Source organism: Chrysemys picta, chromosome 7 (genome assembly GCF_011386835.1).
Source record: "Chrysemys picta bellii isolate R12L10 chromosome 7, ASM1138683v2, whole genome shotgun sequence".
Taxonomy (NCBI): domain Eukaryota; kingdom Metazoa; phylum Chordata; order Testudines; family Emydidae; genus Chrysemys; species Chrysemys picta.
The window spans coordinates 23,721,310-23,740,047 of NC_088797.1; the positions used below are offsets into that span (position 1 = coordinate 23,721,310).

At 48.0% G+C, this 18,738-nt stretch overlaps 1 protein-coding gene across 1 annotated transcript; it reads right to left on the reverse strand.

Moving 5' to 3' along the window:
* Positions 1-1,417: 1,417 nt before the first annotated feature.
* Positions 1,418-18,657, reverse strand: LOC101933486 (cytochrome b-c1 complex subunit 1, mitochondrial). The gene is made up of 13 exons (XM_005288372.5): positions 18,444-18,657; positions 13,627-13,767; positions 12,987-13,073; positions 11,275-11,404; positions 10,397-10,595; positions 9,469-9,548; positions 8,125-8,240; positions 7,511-7,654; positions 6,466-6,626; positions 4,813-4,898; positions 3,642-3,730; positions 2,482-2,557; positions 1,418-1,668 (listed from the first exon to the last, which is right to left on the reverse strand). Exons 1-13 carry the CDS (start codon positions 18,513-18,515, stop codon positions 1,604-1,606), a joined length of 1,446 nt encoding a protein of 481 aa, XP_005288429.1. The 5' UTR covers positions 18,516-18,657; the 3' UTR covers positions 1,418-1,603.
* Positions 18,658-18,738: the final 81 nt, after the last annotated feature.

The following is an 18,738-nucleotide window of genomic DNA, read 5'->3' on the forward strand; positions in this document are numbered from 1 at the left end:
CACATTGGCAGGTTACCCCAGCTCAGAGAGGCTCTCTCCAAAAAGCATCTGAATGGACAGGAATGCTGGTGCACTCTTGGAAATAAGGAGGTGGGAAGTGAACTAAGAACATAGATCCAAATCACTCATTCTAGAGAAACAAGCCACAATTTCAACCTCTCGCCTAGGCCAAGCTGTCTGCTCAAGCGATGCTATTCATAGCTTAGGACTCACGTGTAGTGAAGCTTAGTGTGTCTGACACAGGGGCAGCTCCAGGCACCAGCGCACCAAGCGCGTGCCTGGGGTGGCAAGCCGCTGGGAGCGGCCTGCCAGTCGCTGTGAGGGTGGCAGTCAGGCTGCCTTCAGCAGCATGCCTGCGGTAGGTCTGCCGGTCCCGCGGTGGGTACACTGAAGGCGCAGGACCAGTGGACCTCCCGCAGGCATGCCGCCAAATCTGCATTACCAGCAGACTTCCCGCAGGCGTGCCGCCGAAAGCCGCCTGACTGCCGTGCTTGGGGCAGCAAAATACGTAGAGCTGCCCCTGGTCTGACACACAGGAAAGAGCAAAAGAAACTTGAATCAATACAGTTAAGTTTCATCACACAGCACAAGGCTACCACTCTCCTTACATGTACTGCCCAACTGGATGGCTGCTCCATCACTTTCCCTCCTGATCTTTGTGGCAGTTTAAACGCTGATGCTTGCTGGGTAGCAGCAGAGCAGATGAACTGCTTTCTGAAAGCAAATTTTTAGTCCAAGGTTGCCCCTTTACTCAGAGCACCGAGAAAGAAAATACCAAGCAACTTCTTGGGTGAAGCCAGCTAATCTGTGCCCATCAAAAAGGTGTCAGTGAGTAACAGTTCTGTTTATAGCCACTGTGACGAGGCGCGAGAAAGAGCTGTATTGATGGAAGAGTGAAGATTAGAGACATTTCTCCTTCTGCTCTAGACTGGTGCCACAGAGCAAGAGACCAGTGTCAAGGTCTCTGCAGGCTATGGCAGTGACTGAACAGCGCACACAGAGTGCAATCCCATGGCGAAGAGAAGCAAAACCTTTTTTCCCCATTTTCCTTAAAGGGAAGAAGGAACCTTGGAGCATTTATAGAAACTGACAAGAGGCCCAAATACCAGAAGGCTTTGCAAGATTCCTTCTGCATGGCCCTCCTCAATGCACGCCAATCCAGACCAACAACGTCCCTGTTAGTCTTCGGCCACTTGTGTGTTAGTTATACTGGTCTGCAAAGATGAAAGGGAAGAGCAATGACTCCAGGCATCACTTAACTCAGCATACCCTATCACAGCCCAGCTACTATAGCCACATCTTTGCCAGTGCTAATGCTGCTCCAGTGTGTCACCAATTTGGAGAGGTTCATGAAATAACTTCCACCCCACACCCAGCCAACAGTGGCACTTTGCCATAAACACCCAGGAGAGCCAACTGCATTTAAATTATATTTATTTGTCTTGGTTCATTTTAACAGTTCAGAAGACAAGTGTTTGTACAGAGCTTACAGCAAGGCCCATCTTGCCACTGCCACACAGAAGAGATTCAGACACAGATCCATCCTTTGGGAGCCCCATCCCAGCCCAAGACGTCTCCACTTCCATTCTGCAGGGGGCACAGCCTAGAAACGGAGCCAGTACATGGCACTGCGGATCCGGTTGTAGTCTGGGAGCTGTTCGATGGGACCTGAGGGAGCAGAGGAGAAAGTCACTTAGAATGAAGTGAAGAGACCCACCATCAGCTTCTCAATTCTACTGCTCTCTGATCCAATGACGCCACCACACCCAGACTCAAATCCTTACATTAAAACCTCGGTTCAACAGTAGGAAGAAATAAGTCTATAAAGACAGTTTAACTGGACAGTGGTTTTTAACACTACTTCCCATTTGTCTTGAAATTCCTTTTTCTTATAGCTCCCCTGTGAGGATTCAAACTTAATCTTGGAGATCACTGTGCGGAGGAGGGGAATCCACCAGGCACTTAAGGGAGGGAAGCTGCTTGGGCAAGTTTTCCAAGGGGAACATCTCCTTGGCTGACAGACAGGCATGCCAGAGTAGCACTGCAAGGAGTCAAGCCCACTGATTCTTACATTAACTGATGTCACCACAGAGTAAGGAGATGACATTTGGCAGGCGCTACCGCGGTCCCCACCCACAGATTGAAGCTCCATTGTTAATCACATCTCTGTAGCCTGTAACGGAGCGGGAGGCTGGCCAGCAGCCCAAAGCCATTGTCTTAGCATCTGTGCCTAACTAGATTTTCAGAACATACTCTCTGGTGAACATGCTTCAGCATATCTGCTGCACAAAGGCAGGGGAGACAGTAGTGAAGTTGCCAGGAGGGTAAATTAGAGGGAGAAAGAAGCCAGAACAAACGACAAATTACTTGATACAGAAAACTGCCAGAGATCCACCAAGCAGACATCTTGCTCTCCATTATAAACAAAGACTCAACCACGTTGGCTGCTTTTCAACCTGTGCCTATAACCAGGTCACTTACCTACTCCTGCAACTGCTGGGCATTTGTCATAGATGTATTTGCTGCAGACCTCCCGTACCATCCTAGCATCCACAGCCTAACAGGAAATGACAAGAACAGGCAACGAGTCATGTTTCTGATAGACACACATTTACACAAACTAAAAGCCGCTCAACTACCACACAATCAGACTGCCAAAGACCAAGAGATTTGACCTTATCTGTTTATCTGCTCAATATGACGCTGCTTTGAAGTTATTTGGCTACTTGTCTGCCAGGACAGTTACAGTATCCATGAGAAATTCCTCTTGGAGGATATGGACAACCTGTGCCAGTCTATAGAAGTAAAGTCTCTCAACTTATGTATTATATGTAGTGCTACACAGTGCCAGAGATTGTACACAGAGGGCCAGGCAATGAAGCCCCTTGTTATATGGCTCTTGCGAGACTGCACCCACTATGTATCGGACAGAGGGAGTTTGGGGATAAGTATTAAAAGTGAGGGAGTAACAAATCGACTTAGAGGTGAAGATTAAGAGTTCAACGTGAGCCAGCCATTCTTGACCAGAAGGAAGAGTCAGCACAAGGGGGCCCTTGGGGAAGATCCCCGGAAATACCTGTTAAAGAACACTCCTCTCTCAATATTACTCTAATGCCGCAATCTTAAAGCCAAATGGGTAAGCAAAGGAGAACTTTGTGACCAGCTTTCTGCTCGTCAGTAAAATATTCTGGGTGGAATCTCTCAAGCCATTTCTAGTTCAGGCTTCTGGTTAGAGAAGGTCTAACTGGCATATACTCACTGAGACCTTTCCGGCTTAAGCTATATCCTGGCCATCTCATCAGAGGTGGAGTCACACAAATGAGCCCACATCACTAATGCTATAGACACTCAGGTCACTTAACAGGGTTATATGTTGTACCACTAACCTACAAGGGATGAACCAGCATCTAGACCTAGGGTGCAGGAAGGTGGTGCGATAACACAGAACACAAGTATAGCCTTATGTTTGGCAATTCCACTATATATATTTCAGTTGTTTAACACTGACCCTGCCTTTGACTCGCCAGGATAAACAAACAGGTAAGTGCCTTAGATGCCCAGTTTCTCAGTAGCAGGTTTTATGCCCAATAACAAACACCTGGAGTAAGGTTAAGAGTGCTCCCATAAGAACTGATACATACAGCAATTCTGGCATCCCATTCAGCTAAAGATATACGGCGTCCATAGTTCAAGAGATGACTCCCAATACTTTCACATACAGGTGTGGTACCTGGGAAAGATGTAGAGATTCATTAGGAAAGACCTCACGTTTTGAGCAAGATAGTCAAAGGCCTTCCAGCACGTCATAGCTAAGGCTACGTTTAGGTCCCGGAGGTCATGGAAGTCACAGAATCCATGACTTCCAGAGACCTCTGAGACATTTTCTGCTTCAGCCCCAGCGGTTGTGGGACTCTGGAGCTGGCAGCCAGCAGGGCCCTGGCCAGGGTTCCAGCGACAGGTAACAGCAGCAATGGGGGCCCCCTGCAAGATTCCAGCGACAGACTCCTGAGGGGGCCCTCCTCAGAGTTCCAACGACGGGCAACAGCCTCGTGCAGGGGACGCCTTGGGTGAGCAGCTGGGGGGGGTCCCCATTTTCTATTTGGGAAATATGGTCACCCTGCAGATTCCAGCTGCTGCGGGCAGAGGGGGAACCCCACAGCTGAGAGCCACCACGATGGCAGGGGAAACCATGGAGCCACAGCAGCAAAAGTCACAGACAGGTCACGGTTTCTGTGAATTTTTGTGTTTTTGCCCGTGACTTTTACTAAAAATAACCATGACAAAATCCTAGCCTTAGTCATAGCATGACCACCAGTTTGGAAAAAAGTATGCAAGCAGCCCATACCATTAGTCAGCTTCCAATAACCCAGCACCCACACGCTCCTTTAGTAGGCCATCCTAGGCAGCTCCAGTGGGGACTAGAAAAATGTATTATGACTTCCACTTCTGGAGACCCTGGTTCACACCTAACTTGGGTCATAACTGAAACCAGCTTGATGGTCTCAACATTGCCCTTAGCAGGCATCACAAGGGTGGTGCCCAATTTGTTTTGGCACTGCCACCTTTGCTCAGGAGAGGCCCATGGATTCAGGGATAGCATGGAGTGTTATAGACTAGGATTCAGAATTAACAAAGCTGGGGTGGTAACCTAGGCCAGAAACTGAGGATATGCCAGGTCAGGGCTGAGGAACAACCTTGCATACTGCCTGCCAGTAGCACCTTGCTTCTAGCCAGAGCCCCTCCTTTCCAGGAGGGCCACAACTTAGAGTGTTAAATAAATGCAAAGCAGCTGTTCCTTAGATCAGAACATACCATCCAGCTGAGCCACCAGGGCATTCCGTAGGATGTTCTTGGCTCTCTTCACCTCCCCGTCTGTCACACTGATGCACAGACGCATCCTGAACAGGAATCAGAGAGAATAAGGGGCTCTCAAAGACCTTCCACTAGTACAGGATGAGAAGTGATTACCTCCACCCACATTTATTTTGAACACTACCCCTCGATTGTCAACCTCTTATACAAACTGAATACTAGGTCTTCAACCCTCTTGCTACTAACTAATGCACCAAGAACTAACCTTCCTCATGTATTGTTCAGAGTGGCAACGAACTCAGTAGTGAGTAGCACAGAAAGCTGACAGCTGGCCAGAGCAAGCTCAGTGCTAGTGCAGTCAGCGCATACATGGGGGGAATGACAATACCTTACCCGGGCAGTCACAATTGGGAGCACCTCAATGGCAGGTGTGTCACTCCAACTTGGCAGCCACAAGTAAGAAAGCCAAGGGACCAGGGCATGCTGCTAGTCCTGCTGTTATAACCTTCAATCACTCCCAATCTCTGCTGCTAGGATTGTTAAGAGTTGCAAAATGGGAGTCAGTCACTGACCACTGCCAAGGATTCCAATTCCTAAGGGTTCTGTGCAATTTAGTAGGTTCCCTACAAGTTTTACATCCCTTTCTCCCATCCAGTGTCTCTTGTCTATTCAGATAGCAAGCTCCCGGGGGCAAGGACTGTTTCCTGCTCTTTGCGTACAGTTCCTAGCACAGGGGGCCCCCAATTTAGGTTGTAGCCTCTAGGCACTGCTGGAACACATATCAAACTCTGCGGAAGGCTAAACAATGTGAAGTCCCTCTAATCTCGGCACTGAATGGTCCCCAGCACCAAGGCATTTGCCAGTGAGTCAAAAGGGCTTAGACTATGCACTATGTATCGCCAGGTCATCTTTCTAAAGTGTAACAAGATGATGGACAGGCCGTGCCTTTCACATGCTCTGGGAAAGGCAACATTGTCTGGGAATAAGAGGCTCTAACACTAGAACAGGGGCCGGCAACCTTTCAGAAGTGGGGTGCCGAGTCTTCATTTATTCACTCTAATGTAAGGTTTCGCGTGCCAGTAATACATTTTAACGTTTTTAGGAGGTCTCTCTCTAGAAGTCCATAATATACAACTAAACTATTGTTGTATGTAAAGTAAATAAGGTTTTTAAAATGTTTAAGAAGCTTCATTTAAAATTAAATTAAATTAAAATGCAGAGCCCCCTGGACCAGTGGCCAGGACCCCGGCAGTGTGAGAGCCACTGAAAATCAGCTCGCGTGCTGCCTTTGGCATGTGTGCCATAGGTTGCTTACCCCTGCACTAGAACAATCGCTAATGCACCAGAACAAACAGGGACCACATCCATCATTCAGGGAGGTCAGGGGGATAAAACTAGAACAATGGGGTGAGATTAAGGCAAAGGAAGATTCAGGAGGGACATCAGGAGTCATTGCTCTTGTAGCCTGTAGAGTTTCTTCCCAAGGGAAGTTATGGAAGCTCCACAGGAAAGGATTAACATGAGATAAAACTCTAGACAGCACAGGACTCTTCTTGATAGTACATGGGCTTAAACTCTGTAGGATATAATAAGTTCTCTACTAGATCTAGACTCCATAATAGGGACTGACCACACGCAGCAAATCACACTCACCACTCTCCCTGAGCAAAGTGCAGTGTATCTTCTATGTTCAGAGCATCAGAAACAAAATGGAGTCCAAAGAGGCCTGTGTCAGAGTAGCAAGTGTTGAAGGTCTGGAAACTGTGACAGAGTTTATTCTCTGTTGCAATTGTAGCCAGCCTGCTGGATTGATTCTGCACATAAGTAAACACCCTCAGTGATTCAAATGCTCACCTTTCCTTTGACAGTTCAAATGCCCCCCCCCGAGTGGTTATAGGGTCAGAAGAGCAAACAAGGTAGAGAGCACAACAGGATGCCATGTGAGAGCTTAACTCGGGGCACACTCCAGGCTCTACCCCACAAGCTTGCATGGTAGAAAGTAGAGTGTACAGCCTGCTGAAGGCTTTTACATCTCACTAAACTTTTCTCCTTTCCCAGCACTGCACTGTGGAGGTGGTACTTGGTACCATTCCAGAAGGGTACCACAAGGAAGGTGGGGGATACAGGGAGTAGGTGGCCTGGAATTAGAGTGGACTACACTACAGGCATGCCCTGCCAGAGGGAGTCTCTATACAGAGACAGAAGAGGTGTACACTGGGTTTTAAACCAGTCCTCACCACACTGCAGTTATAAGATATGCCTGTGTCATAGGGATACATATTACCCTGCCCTGCTTAAATACTATCACCACTAAATGAACATTTTGTCTTTGCATCACAGGACAAATTCAGGGAAGGGATACTCAGGAGTACAAGCTCCTTGCTGGGAATCGCCCTACTGAGTCCTACTCCGTACCTGCTGAGGATCTGCTGTGCAGCGATCCTCTCTGAGAAAGCTGCATATAGCTCTCGCCAGAGAGGACTGGCAGGACCTCCTTGCCACACCCCATCCAGCCCAAGAGGTGTCCCAGATCAGCCCTGGTTGGCATTTCTATCCTGCCTTCTGGATTCACAGATAAGCTCCATTTCATGGGAACATTTCAGAGTTCAATATTATACACAACAGCTTCCCGCTCAAGGAGATCCTAAGGTTAAGTCACTACAGCTGACTCACAATGCCATGCTCCCAGGTCTCTTACCTTACCACCTCCGAAGGTGCGGTCATAGCGCCCTATGATCGAGTTAGCTACAAGGAGGGGAATGTTGTCTGGACTGGACCATCCTGGCCCCTCCACTGCAATAGCGACATGAGCCAAGGGTAAGGCGTCATCTCTGACACGGATCTGAAAAACATCAAGGGGCATGGCAAGAGTAGAGTGAGCATGGTGGCCTTCTCTCCAGGGTCTCGTGCAAAGCATGGGTTGATAAATTAGGGGATTTATTGTCGTGGGCAAAATCAGCTAGCCTGTCACCTTTAAGTTCTTATATGCAATGTGCCCATCACGTCACCAGATGCATCTGGTTTCTAGACTCCATTAGGTAACAGATGCAAGTACTAGCCTCAATAAGTTCCTAGTGGATTTTGGTCACATCTACAACCAAAACATTTTCGCAAGACTGGCAGAGCTGTGTAGGGTCTCAAGACTAGAACAGCGGGGTCTGCTGTAGGTCAGGACTGAGGTGCCATATACTCATACAAAGAAACTAATATACAAGTTTACACAGAGATTTCATCCCTGAAGTGACCAGGGGCTAATGTCACAAAGGTATGCTTTGTATTCAAAGCAATCAGCTGTTGCCAAGAAGAATTTACCTCACTCCCAGTGAAACGGCAGGGTGGGGGGATGGGCACCGCATCCTCCTTGTATTTAAAGGGAACTCCACTCATGTGCTGCCTGGCAAGGTCTACCAGTTCTTTGTGGGAAACACCTGGGAAGGGGAACAGAAGGAACAAGAGATCAGTACAGCTGCTTGAGCCTCTGAAACGCAAGGAGGAAAAATAAATGAATATTATGTACTAGGTGACAGACAAGAGCCGTAGATGAGAGAGTGCGCGCTTTGGAGTCTAAACAGCAGGTTTAAAATATCAAGACTTCCTAGAGCATTGTTTCTCAAATGCGGCCACCATGGCTGCCTTTTCTTGGAGGCACAGCCTCCTTGGTGGTGATGGGGGGCAGGCGAGGTGAAGCAGCAGCCCCTCCCCTGGGGCTGTCAGCAGCGATTGGCCACTGCCCCACTCTGAAGCCAGAAATGCCAGAGGAACAGGCAGCTGGTGAGAGTGCCCCACATTCTTTGGGGTGATGGGGCTGAGGCTTCCAGCTTCAGCCCTAGGGTGGCAGGCTCTGGCCGTGGGCTCCATTCCCAGGCTCACCACTCCCCCCATTGCCCCGGCCTCCGCTGCCTCCTCCAGCCCTGGGCTTCGGCTGCGTGGCAGCGGGCTCCATCCCCCAGGCTCTGGCCGAATGGCTCCGGGATCTGATTCCAGCTGGGCAGTGGCTGCCAGCCCCTGGCTCACCACCCCCTGCCCATCGCCCCTGGGCCCCGCTGCCTCCTCCATCCACGGGTTCCAGCGGCAGGCTCATCTCATCCCTATCACCCCTGGCCCCCGTTGCATCCTCCAGCCCCGGACTTCAGCCGCACAGCGGCAGTCTCTGGCCCCCGGCCCCAGCCTGGCTCCCAGGTGCCGGCCCCCGCTGCCTCCTTGCCTACCTCCTCAGTGAGGGCTTAATTTGTCCCCCAGCTTACCCAGGCTGAGTAAATCTGCCGTGAAAAGTGATATTTGTATGTTAGTTAATATCACTTTTCACTGCCTGCCACCCAGCTAACAAATCTTAAAAACCAAAAAAGCAAATGAAACAACAAAAGACAAGAACATGCAAAGCACCTTATTTTTGTTTCTATTCTATTTAGGTCCAGTAAAGAATAGAGACAACTGTACATTACTTTTATTATCGAGTTTGCAAAAAACCCCTACATAAAGTACAATGCATTGGACAAGTATATGTGCATATTTATTTGTTTTTCCTAAAGTTAATTAAGTATTTTAGGAAAAATTGTCAGAGCAGCCACCAGCAAGAATTGGTGGCTGCACTCTGAGGCCACCAAAAATTTTGTTGAGAGAACCCCTCTCCTAGAGTCCCAGGAAACTAGCACTTACCTCCAGCAGCTGCCAGGACCATGCGAGGGGCCTTGTAATGAGTGTCAATGTACGTAGCGAGATCCGCACGAGTCAGACTCCTGAAGAGCATACACAACATTTTAATATCCCAACAATCCAGGTCTGGAGGAGATAAGTTGAGCTGTGAGGGCTGGGTGGTCAGGGAAGGCGGTACTCAATACAACTGAAGTGACAATGTATTCAATACACCCTTGGTTATAGTAATAACATCTCCTGGGAATCTGTCATCTAGCCCTCCACTGTGCTGTACCCTGGAGACTGCAACGCTTAGGGAATTGGGACTAGGATACTGAACCTTTCACTTGTAGGTCTCCAGTTCAAATCCAGCCTACATCAGTTGTGACCAGAAGTCATTACTCTCAGATGGCTGTTTAGTAGCCTACCTACTTGCTAATGGGTAAGTGCCCATGGTCAAGGCCATCACCATAATGCCACTCCTGGCTGGTGATTTCAGAGGCACCACAGACTAGGTATAGGAGAGGGCTGGGCTCTTAGCCTAAACATTCAATCCCCCTAGTGAGGGCTGAGGAACAATGGTGGGGAATACGTGAGAGAAGCTTGTGTAGCACCGCTAGTACGAGGCCTATCCTAGGGCAACAGGACTTCAAACTCCAAAACTGATAATACAGCATCGTCACCAGCAGTGGGAAGCACAGAATCAAGACAAAAATTGTAAGTCTATGGTGAACAGATCAGCCATGTGCAAATGGGTTGGGTTGGCTTCCTTGTACAAATACTTTTGTTGCTAATGTGCTTTACTAGCATGTAGTTGAGGTTATGCAGCTCCCCTTTTATCAGGATCCATAACACAAAATGTGTGCTCCCAAGAATTGTGTGTTAGCAGAAGGGGGACTGTCCTTTGGTGTATATCATACTCCAGACCTAAAAGAGTGAATTTGCTGCTCACTTGATGTTCTCAGTGGTTCCCTCAACAGTGCGGCTCAGGGCAGTGCCTTGGAAAGCAGTAGCATGAAGATAGTCAAAGACGACATCTGTCAAGTTGCTGTCAATTTCCTGCAGCTCCTGAAGGATGGTGCTCCGTTCCTTCTCGATCTGAGAATCCTCGAGGCTGCAGTTCTGCACAATGTCAGCCAGAATCTCGACAGCTACAACACACACAATTTCAGCAATTCCTTTACCTGGCCACTACAGAATGCAGCAGGAAACTGAAAACAGATCATAATCTGGAGGAGGAATGGGTATGGACTGGAATAAACACTGTACCAGGACTCAGGAAAAAGGGGGACTGTAGGAGACCACAATGGGACAGGGATGTGGGGCAAAATGGGCTAACATACTAGCTGTTCACCTAAGTTCAAGTCTCCATCGGATCACAAAACAGATACAATGAAATGGTTTCAATATGTGGAAATCTCAACATTAAAAATCAGTTCTCAGCTTAGCATAACATTTTGCTTTTCAGAGGCATAATAAAACTGGTACAGGAATTACATAGTAGTTCAGGGGTTCCATACACTGGCAATGCAGTGTGAGTGCCCAAAACTGGAAGGCTATCTACAGAACAGTAGTACAGTAGGCCGCAAAGGCTTATTTTAGAAGAATATGAAGCTGAAGGCTATATGCTCATCAGTTAACCATTCAGGACCTGCAAATGCTCAGATTGCCTGGGTACTAAGTGAATCATGGCCTTAGAGTCTCTGCTTTGTTCCACAGGCACCTGATAACAAGAGACATTAATACACATTATATATATATATATATATATATATAGTATTTCTCTGCCCTCAAGTTCTTTCTTGATCAGAGACTTAATGGTCACACTACCTCTGGGCAGGTCTTTGGACAGGATTTTCATGAAGTAGGCAGTCTGCTCCCGGGAGGTGTAACTGTTGAGGTGAGCACCCATACTCTCCACTTCCTTTTCAAAAGTGGCACAAGGACGTTTCTTTGTGCCCTAAAAGAAACAAACATAGCTAGAAACTGGTTAGGTTTTTCCCTGACAACTAAAGAACCAAATTAATGACATAGATCTTCACACAACTCAGGGAGCCACTTTAGAAGTAGCTATGAGTAATTTGTTTCAATCCCATCAGATGCCAATAGGTACTTACTAATGAGTACAAATGCAATTTCCAGAATGCCCTAAAATGCTTGTCACCATGAAGTGAGGCTGATCTCCCAGTGAAAGCTACCATAGTATGGCTACTATTATAAATAAAAATAAAATAAATTAATGGAGATATCCTATCTCCTAAAACTGGAAGGGACCTTGAAAGGTCATCGAGTCCAGCCCCCTGCCTTCACTAGCAGGATCAAGTACTGATTTTGCCCCAGATCCCCAAGTGGCCCCCTCAAGGATTGAACTCACAACCCTGGGTTTAGCAGGCCAATGCTCAAACCACTGAGCTATCCCTCCCCCCAAGCCTATTCGGCAGGAAGGCTTGCTTGCACTACAATAGTGCTGCTCAGCAGGTGGCTACATTATTAAAAAGCGAGAGAGACTCAGCCATAAGGAAAGTTCTGTTATTTACAGCATTGTTCATTTAATGTGGGCTAAATACTCATGCAAACTTTCTACACAGGTTTGTCCAGTAAATGAGTTACCCCAATATCAGCAGTGAGTCTCCAACTTGTTATATATTAAAATTGTGAGCAATACTTTCTTTGCCACAAACTACACGAGTAGCAAAGCAAGAGTGCTTCGTTTTTAGTACTTTTCATAATTTTATACATATACACACACACACACACACACACTTCTATATAAATAAAAATAAAATTACTGATGTTAGGATTAAATAAGGGTTTTGTTACGAAAGCTGCGGGTCTTTTTTTTTTTTTTAAAGTGGGCTAAATTTGCATTGTTTAAAATGCTTAACTGCATAGAAAAATTGTTCTGGAAGTTTAGGAGTTAGTCACAAGCACCTCTGCACACCCTTCTTGCATGCAGCACAGCAACTGATTTTCATGCCACTGACTGGTCAATTCGCTATTTAGAGCCAGTTAATACCATCCCATGACTAGCATGGGAAACACTACAGAGAGTTAGGCATGTAAATCCCCTGGGCAGTGGCAAGAGTAGAGTCCCCAGAACACTGACTATGGGAGTCAGTACAAAGATTCAGTGCACATTCACAGATAAAATGCCTTTTTAACAGAGAGTACAGCTTGAACTTTTATTTTGCCCTCGTAGGTGCCTAAAACAGCCCCTTATCATTTGTATTACAGTGGAATCCAGGTCTGGATCAGGATTGGGATCCTATTCTGCGAAGCGATATACAAGGACATTTCCTGCCCTGAAGAGCTTAAGGTAATTTTTCCTTCTAACTTGCATGCTTTGGTGCCCACACATCCTAAGCAGTGGCAAGTGGAAGAAGTCCAATTTTCTAACATGGTTTTGACCCATGGGAACCAGAACCACATATGAATTAAAGTCAGTCAGAATATCTCAGAGTTCCCAGAGGGATGGTTTGATCATAAGTAGCTGCATAGGGTCAATTCCTATGAAAAGTACCAGACCTAGCACATCATCTCACCTTGAATGCCAGATGTTCCACAAAGTATCCTGCTCCATTGTTCTTCTCACTTTCATAACGGCTACCTACCCCAATCCACACACCCACCTAACAGAAGAGAGATGAGCTGAATAAATACAATTAGGAAATACAGCTAGCAACATATGCAAGTTTCCTGTCACTAAGTGTAACACCTGGAGTTTAAGACAACCCCACTGCTAGTACTAGGACATACACTACCACCAGCATTGAAGGCTAGTATTTTTTAAAAAAGAATCTAGTCTATTTATTCCATTTACCTTGCCACATAAGAGAATACTTTTCTGAAATTTCTCAAAGATGTATTAAGCAATGAATGGCTGTCATAGTTAAGTGTAAGTAAGTCTGAAAGCTACTTCCATACAAATGCAGGTGGGAGATCTGGGCAGAGCAAGAGAGCATCAATGGACTTTTGAGACATTTGTCGACTCATTCCAAAGCAAGTGATGCCTTTTATTTAAGCTCCAGTTTGCCCAGAGCCACAATCAGTAAACACAAATGGCTGAATCTCTGCTGCTAACCTTGGTTCCAACAAGGGCTGGTCTTCTTTGAAAGACTAGTACATTACCTGAACTGAGTTAACAGTGATCATGGGAGGATTCCAAACCCATCTTCAACTTACTGTGCACGTAGGCTGGTCGGATTCCTCAGAAGCCACAGGGAGGCCGTTGTCCAGAGAGGTAACTTGTGTCTCTGGAATGTTATGGAGTGCCTGGGCATAGGTAGCTGCACCTCGATTTCTCATCAAACTCATCAAGGCTGGCTAAAGAGAAAGCCACCATCAAACAGCAACTCACACTATAATACAGAGCTACCAACATATAGATTGCCAAGAGTCACATGACGGTGCAGACCTAATAAGCTAGTCCAGCAGAACACAGATTCACTCGCTAAAGCTTTCCCACAGTAGATCCCTAAACACTAATGTACATATTTTAAATTATAAGATGTGCCAGATTCTGAGATCTCTGGATACAAGAGCTGGGGGGGTCTTCACAGGTTGAATGGAAAAGGATGAGAGGAATCAAGTGGGCTCAAGGCAAGCCCCAGAAGCAGGAGTTTGGAAGTGGTCCCATTGTTAGGCGTTCTTAACGTAAACTGAGATCTTTTGCAGGGTTTTAACCTCATCCCAAAATCGTAATCTATACAATGGGTCTCCAGAGGCTGATATCTGTACCTCTCTACTCTTATTTCCTATGCTAAGATTTGGGACAGTGTGAGTTTATGTTATCCTTCAGGTTTGTATATCCCCATTTACCAAACACTCATCCCACAAAGTGTATATCTTGGTAGATCTGTACTAAGTGTACAGTGTACACACATCCTCTCCATTGTAGGGATAACACAATGAAAGTGATACATAGATCATGTTTCTTTACAGTGGCTGCTTATAACGTATATATTTACAATATATGTAGCAGATTACAAATCAACTATGTCACTTCATATTCAAAGCCCTTAGTAGTGCAAGTCCTATCTGTATGTGAGACCTGTTACTTCAGCATAGAGCAATACCATTTATTATTAAGATTTTGTCACAGTTATTTTTAGTAAAAGTCAAGGACAAATCACGGGCAATAAACAAAAATTCACAGAAGCCCATGACCTGTCTCTGACTTTTACTAAAAATAACTGACAAAACGGGGCTGATGGCCGGGGGGGAGGACTGAAGTGAGGTGAGAGATGAGATGAGATCCTGAGCACCGCTGGGGGGGGTGGGTTTCTCCCAGCACAGCTTGGAGCTCAGGGTCCTTCTCCTCCCTCCCCCCCTTCTAACTGCCCATGTTATCAGTAAGATAAACAAATTAAGAAAGACTATCCACAAGCACCAACAACCTTGCCATAAAATGACCACGGTATCATGGTAGAAATGGGTCTTCAGGAGGCTTTTGAATGTAGAAAGGGAAAAGGCCTTGCAGACCAGCTCATTTTTGGAGATGAGCATGTGGATACTCATAGGAGAATCAGACAAAGAGGGAGTTGAGGGTGGCATCACCAGCAGAAGAGGGGATAGATGGGCAACACAAAATATGGGCCAATAAGAACGAAAGGGTGAAGAATTATGCAGAGATTTGAAAATAAAAACAAGAAGTTTGAATTTGATATGGGGGAGGAGAAAGATTCAAAGGATGAGAATTATTTTCTCTAATTTTTTTTTACAGTTAATTTGTGAGACAAAGCGGACATTTTCTGTAATAGTTTTGTGAATCCTGTGTACCTCAGTTTCCCCTATATTTTGCATGGCTATGGGGTGTGGGAGGATGGACGACTATTTGGTCTCAGGGCAGGCTAGGGCCAGGTCTACACTAAGAACTTACATTAATATAACTACATTGCTCAGGGATATGAAAAATCCATATCCCTAAGTGACACAGTTAAATCAACCTAACCCCCCAATGCAGACAGCACTAATTCAACAGAATTCTCACATTTACAAAGCTACTGCCTCTCCGGGAGGTGGATTAACTAATCTGACTGGAGAAGCCCTCCTTGTCAGCATAGGTAGCATCATCACTGAAGTACTACAGCAGAAAGCTGTGCCGTCAGAGACATAAGTGAACGTTGCCTAGCTGTCTGAGCTTGAACGGGTCATTAAAAAGACTGTCCATGGCCAACCCCATATCTATGGCAAATCTAATCACCAGGACACTGACACCCAGCAACCACTGACCCACAGGGAGATGGCCTTCCCCACTTCACAGCTGGAAAGAGAGCAAAATCCCAGAGGTTGAGAACAAAGGACTGGGAAGGTATGAGGTGGGTGGGATAAGAGAGGTGGCTGCTGGAAGGAGTAAGGGCTCTCATCTGAAAATGACAAAGGAGGTCGGATGGAGAAAGACACAGAGCCTGAACATGAGGGTTCACTACAGCTTGGCTGGGCTCTGGACTAACCAGAACAGATTTGAACTATGCTTTAATCTTCAGTTCTCTATGCTAACTTAAGGACTTCCAGTGGTGTGCTCCAGTTCAGCAATAAAGCCGAGTGTTTTGACAGTGCTGTTTGAGTGTCACAGTAAATACCCAGTGAGGTACATTAATTCCTAAAAAGCATACGAGTCTCTACCAGGGATTTCGCTCAGTTGGACTCGCTGAACAGAGCTCACAGTGTGAATGAAGCAGGAGTGCTGAAGCCACAGAGGTTCAGTCTAAAGAGGCAGTGAGGTGGCATAGCCTGCTCTGAAGGAAGAGCGAGGCCTGTAAAAGGTCTGGCACACAGAACAGGTTCCTCCAGGAGACTGCTCCAAAGCTGGGGGCATAGCAGCGATCCCGTGGATCTGTGACAGTTTGTTCTGTGCATTTTGACAGTACTTTGCATTGTGTGCTACACTGTTTCCCCTGTATCAGCGGTTTTGAAATTGTGGGTTGCGACCCAGTATTGGGTCATGGAATATAAGGCACTGGGTCGCGGCGGCTCTGGTCAGCACCGCCAGCCAGGTCTTTAGAAGTCCTGTCAGCGGTGCTGCCTAGCTAAGGCAGGCTAGTCCTTATCTGTTCTGACACCATGCTGCGCCCCGGAAGCGGCCAGCAGCAGGTCTGGCTCCTAGGCTGGGGGGCCCCCGCCCTAAGCACCGGGTCTGCACTCCCATTAGCTGGGAACCGGCCAATGGGAGTGGGGGGAGGGGTGGGTGGAAAGAGGGTGCCTGCGAGTGAGAGCCACGCAGAGCTGCTTGTGCGCCTCCGCCTAGGAACCAGACCTGCTGCTGGCCGCTTCTGAGGTGCAGCACGGTCCACTGTGCCAGGACAGGCAGGAAGCCTGCCTTAGTACCCCTGCTGCGCCGCTGACCGGGAACCGCCCAAGGTAAGCCTGCGCCATAATCCCCAGCCCTGAGCTCCCCCAAACCCAGAGCCCACTCCTGCACCCCAAGCCCCTCATCTCTGGCCCCAGCCCAGAGCCCTGAACCCATCCAGCACCCCAACCCCTTGCCCCAGCCCCGAGTCCCTCCCACATCCCAAACCCCTCATCCCCAGCTCCGTTGGGTCATGGGCCTCAACAATTTTCTTCCACTGGGTCGCCAGAAAAAAAAGTTTGAAAACCACTGCCCTAGATAACTAGCTCTTGCCCATGTGGATTCTGCACTCAGCAAAAGGGGAAAGTTTTCAAAATAGGAAAACAACTGCAAAACTATAAAGTTCGGCAGGGGGACTCAGGGCAGGTGTAGCACCAGAAGCTACTTTTAACTCATTTTTTAAAAACTGATTAACATTATGCCGACATTGTCATTGTTGAACGATCAGACCTTTGCTGTGGTGGGATCTAGGGCATGGAATTTGCTCCCTACTGAATTTCCCCTTTTAAAAATAATCATAACATCTTCAGAATAAAGAGCTGTTGCTTTTTTTAAATTATCCCAGCTACATCTGTATTACTACTCCCCCCTTTTACCCATTTTCCTCCCTCAACTACAATTTGATAAGCTTTTAGGGACTTGTCTTAATAGTTTTAAAACTTGAAATTGTTGTATTCAATAGAACCCCAAACTGGATAGCAGGATTTCAAACGTCAAACAGAAGGTGCAGTACTCTGCTCCCCCACAGCATCAGAAACTGCACCCAGTTTTGACATACACTGAATGACGTTAGTCGGGAAATAGATGTCTATTTATAGATGCCAACTAGATATCGGGTTAAGACTAATGTCTCAGCCACAGACCTCCTACTACAAAGGAGCAAAGCCTCCCTAAAGTACACAACATCCCAGCACAAACACGGAAACTGGGTGCGCATCAACAAGCGGCTATACGATGCTTTTAAACTTCTTCGATGCTAGCTGGCTCCACAGGTGCTGGAAGTAGAGGTGCTGCCGCACCCTCCGGCCTGAAGTGGTTTCCATCCTATGCAGGGTTCACAGTTGGGTTCAACTGCTCTCAGCACCTCCACTGTACATACTGATCCAGCGCCCCTGGCTGGATCCCTACCGGGTGGGATGGGGGGGGGGGGGGAGGGCAACAGGAGACGTGTAGGATTTAGCCGCCCGCAGGTGCAGCGTTGAGGCTCTGGGTAAGACTGATCTACAGCAAGAAGCAACAGGAGCAACCGCGCTCCTTAGCCACCTCCGAAGCGAAGCACGCAGCCAGCTGGGTCCCGCCGCGGGTGTGCCGGGGCTCTCGGCACTGGGGGGGCGGGATCCGACCGGACTGAGTGGGCGCAGGCAGGAGCAGCGCCCGAAGGAAGGGCCTGTTTTCCTCAGACCAGCCCCCCGCCCTCCACGGGCCCGGCTCCTCCGGCCAGCCCCGCGCAGTGCGAACGGCCCCGGCATCGCATTCCCCATCTCTTAGCCCATCCGCGGCGGGACAGACAGAGCCAGGCCTGGGCCACTGCCGGTCCCCAGGACCTCGCCGTCCCTGTGACCTTCCCGGCGGCCAAGGCGGCTGGGCCTGCCCCGGCCCCATCCGCTCTCCTCGCCCAGGCCCGGCGGGGCAGAGGCGCGCGGTCACTCACCGAGGAGCGGGGACCCCGCAGAAGGGTTCGGCCCGCGGCACAGCCGGCCCGACACACAGAGGAGGCCGCCATCTTGACCCCTTACAGCTACCGAGGCCCGACTGACCCCGAGCGGAGCGAAAAAGACGCATGCGCGAGAAGACAAGCCATAAAAGCGGAGGAGCGCACGCGCCAGTAGGCAAATTGACGGGGACTACGCATGCGCAGGGAGAGACGGTCGGATGGGCGGAGACTGGGACAGCTTTTTAAAGCATGCGCAGCAATGGGTCTAGCAAGGCTGAGACTGTATTGCGCC

What these genes read in the sequence shown, in the direction of transcription:
- LOC101933486 (XM_005288372.5), bottom strand. Translation starts at nt 18,515, where the DNA reads ATGGCGGCCTCCTCTGTGTGTCGGGCCGGCTGTGCCGCGGGCCGAACC. An exon ending in GCCGTTTCACTGGGAGTGAG is followed by an intron (nt 7,655 to 8,124) that starts GTAAATTCTTCT and finishes GATGTTTTTCAG; the next exon opens with ATCCGTGTCAGAGATGACGC. An exon ending in CACTTTGCTCAGGGAGAGTG is followed by an intron (nt 4,899 to 6,465) that starts GTGAGTGTGATT and finishes ATTCCTGTTCAG; the next exon opens with GATGCGTCTGTGCATCAGTG.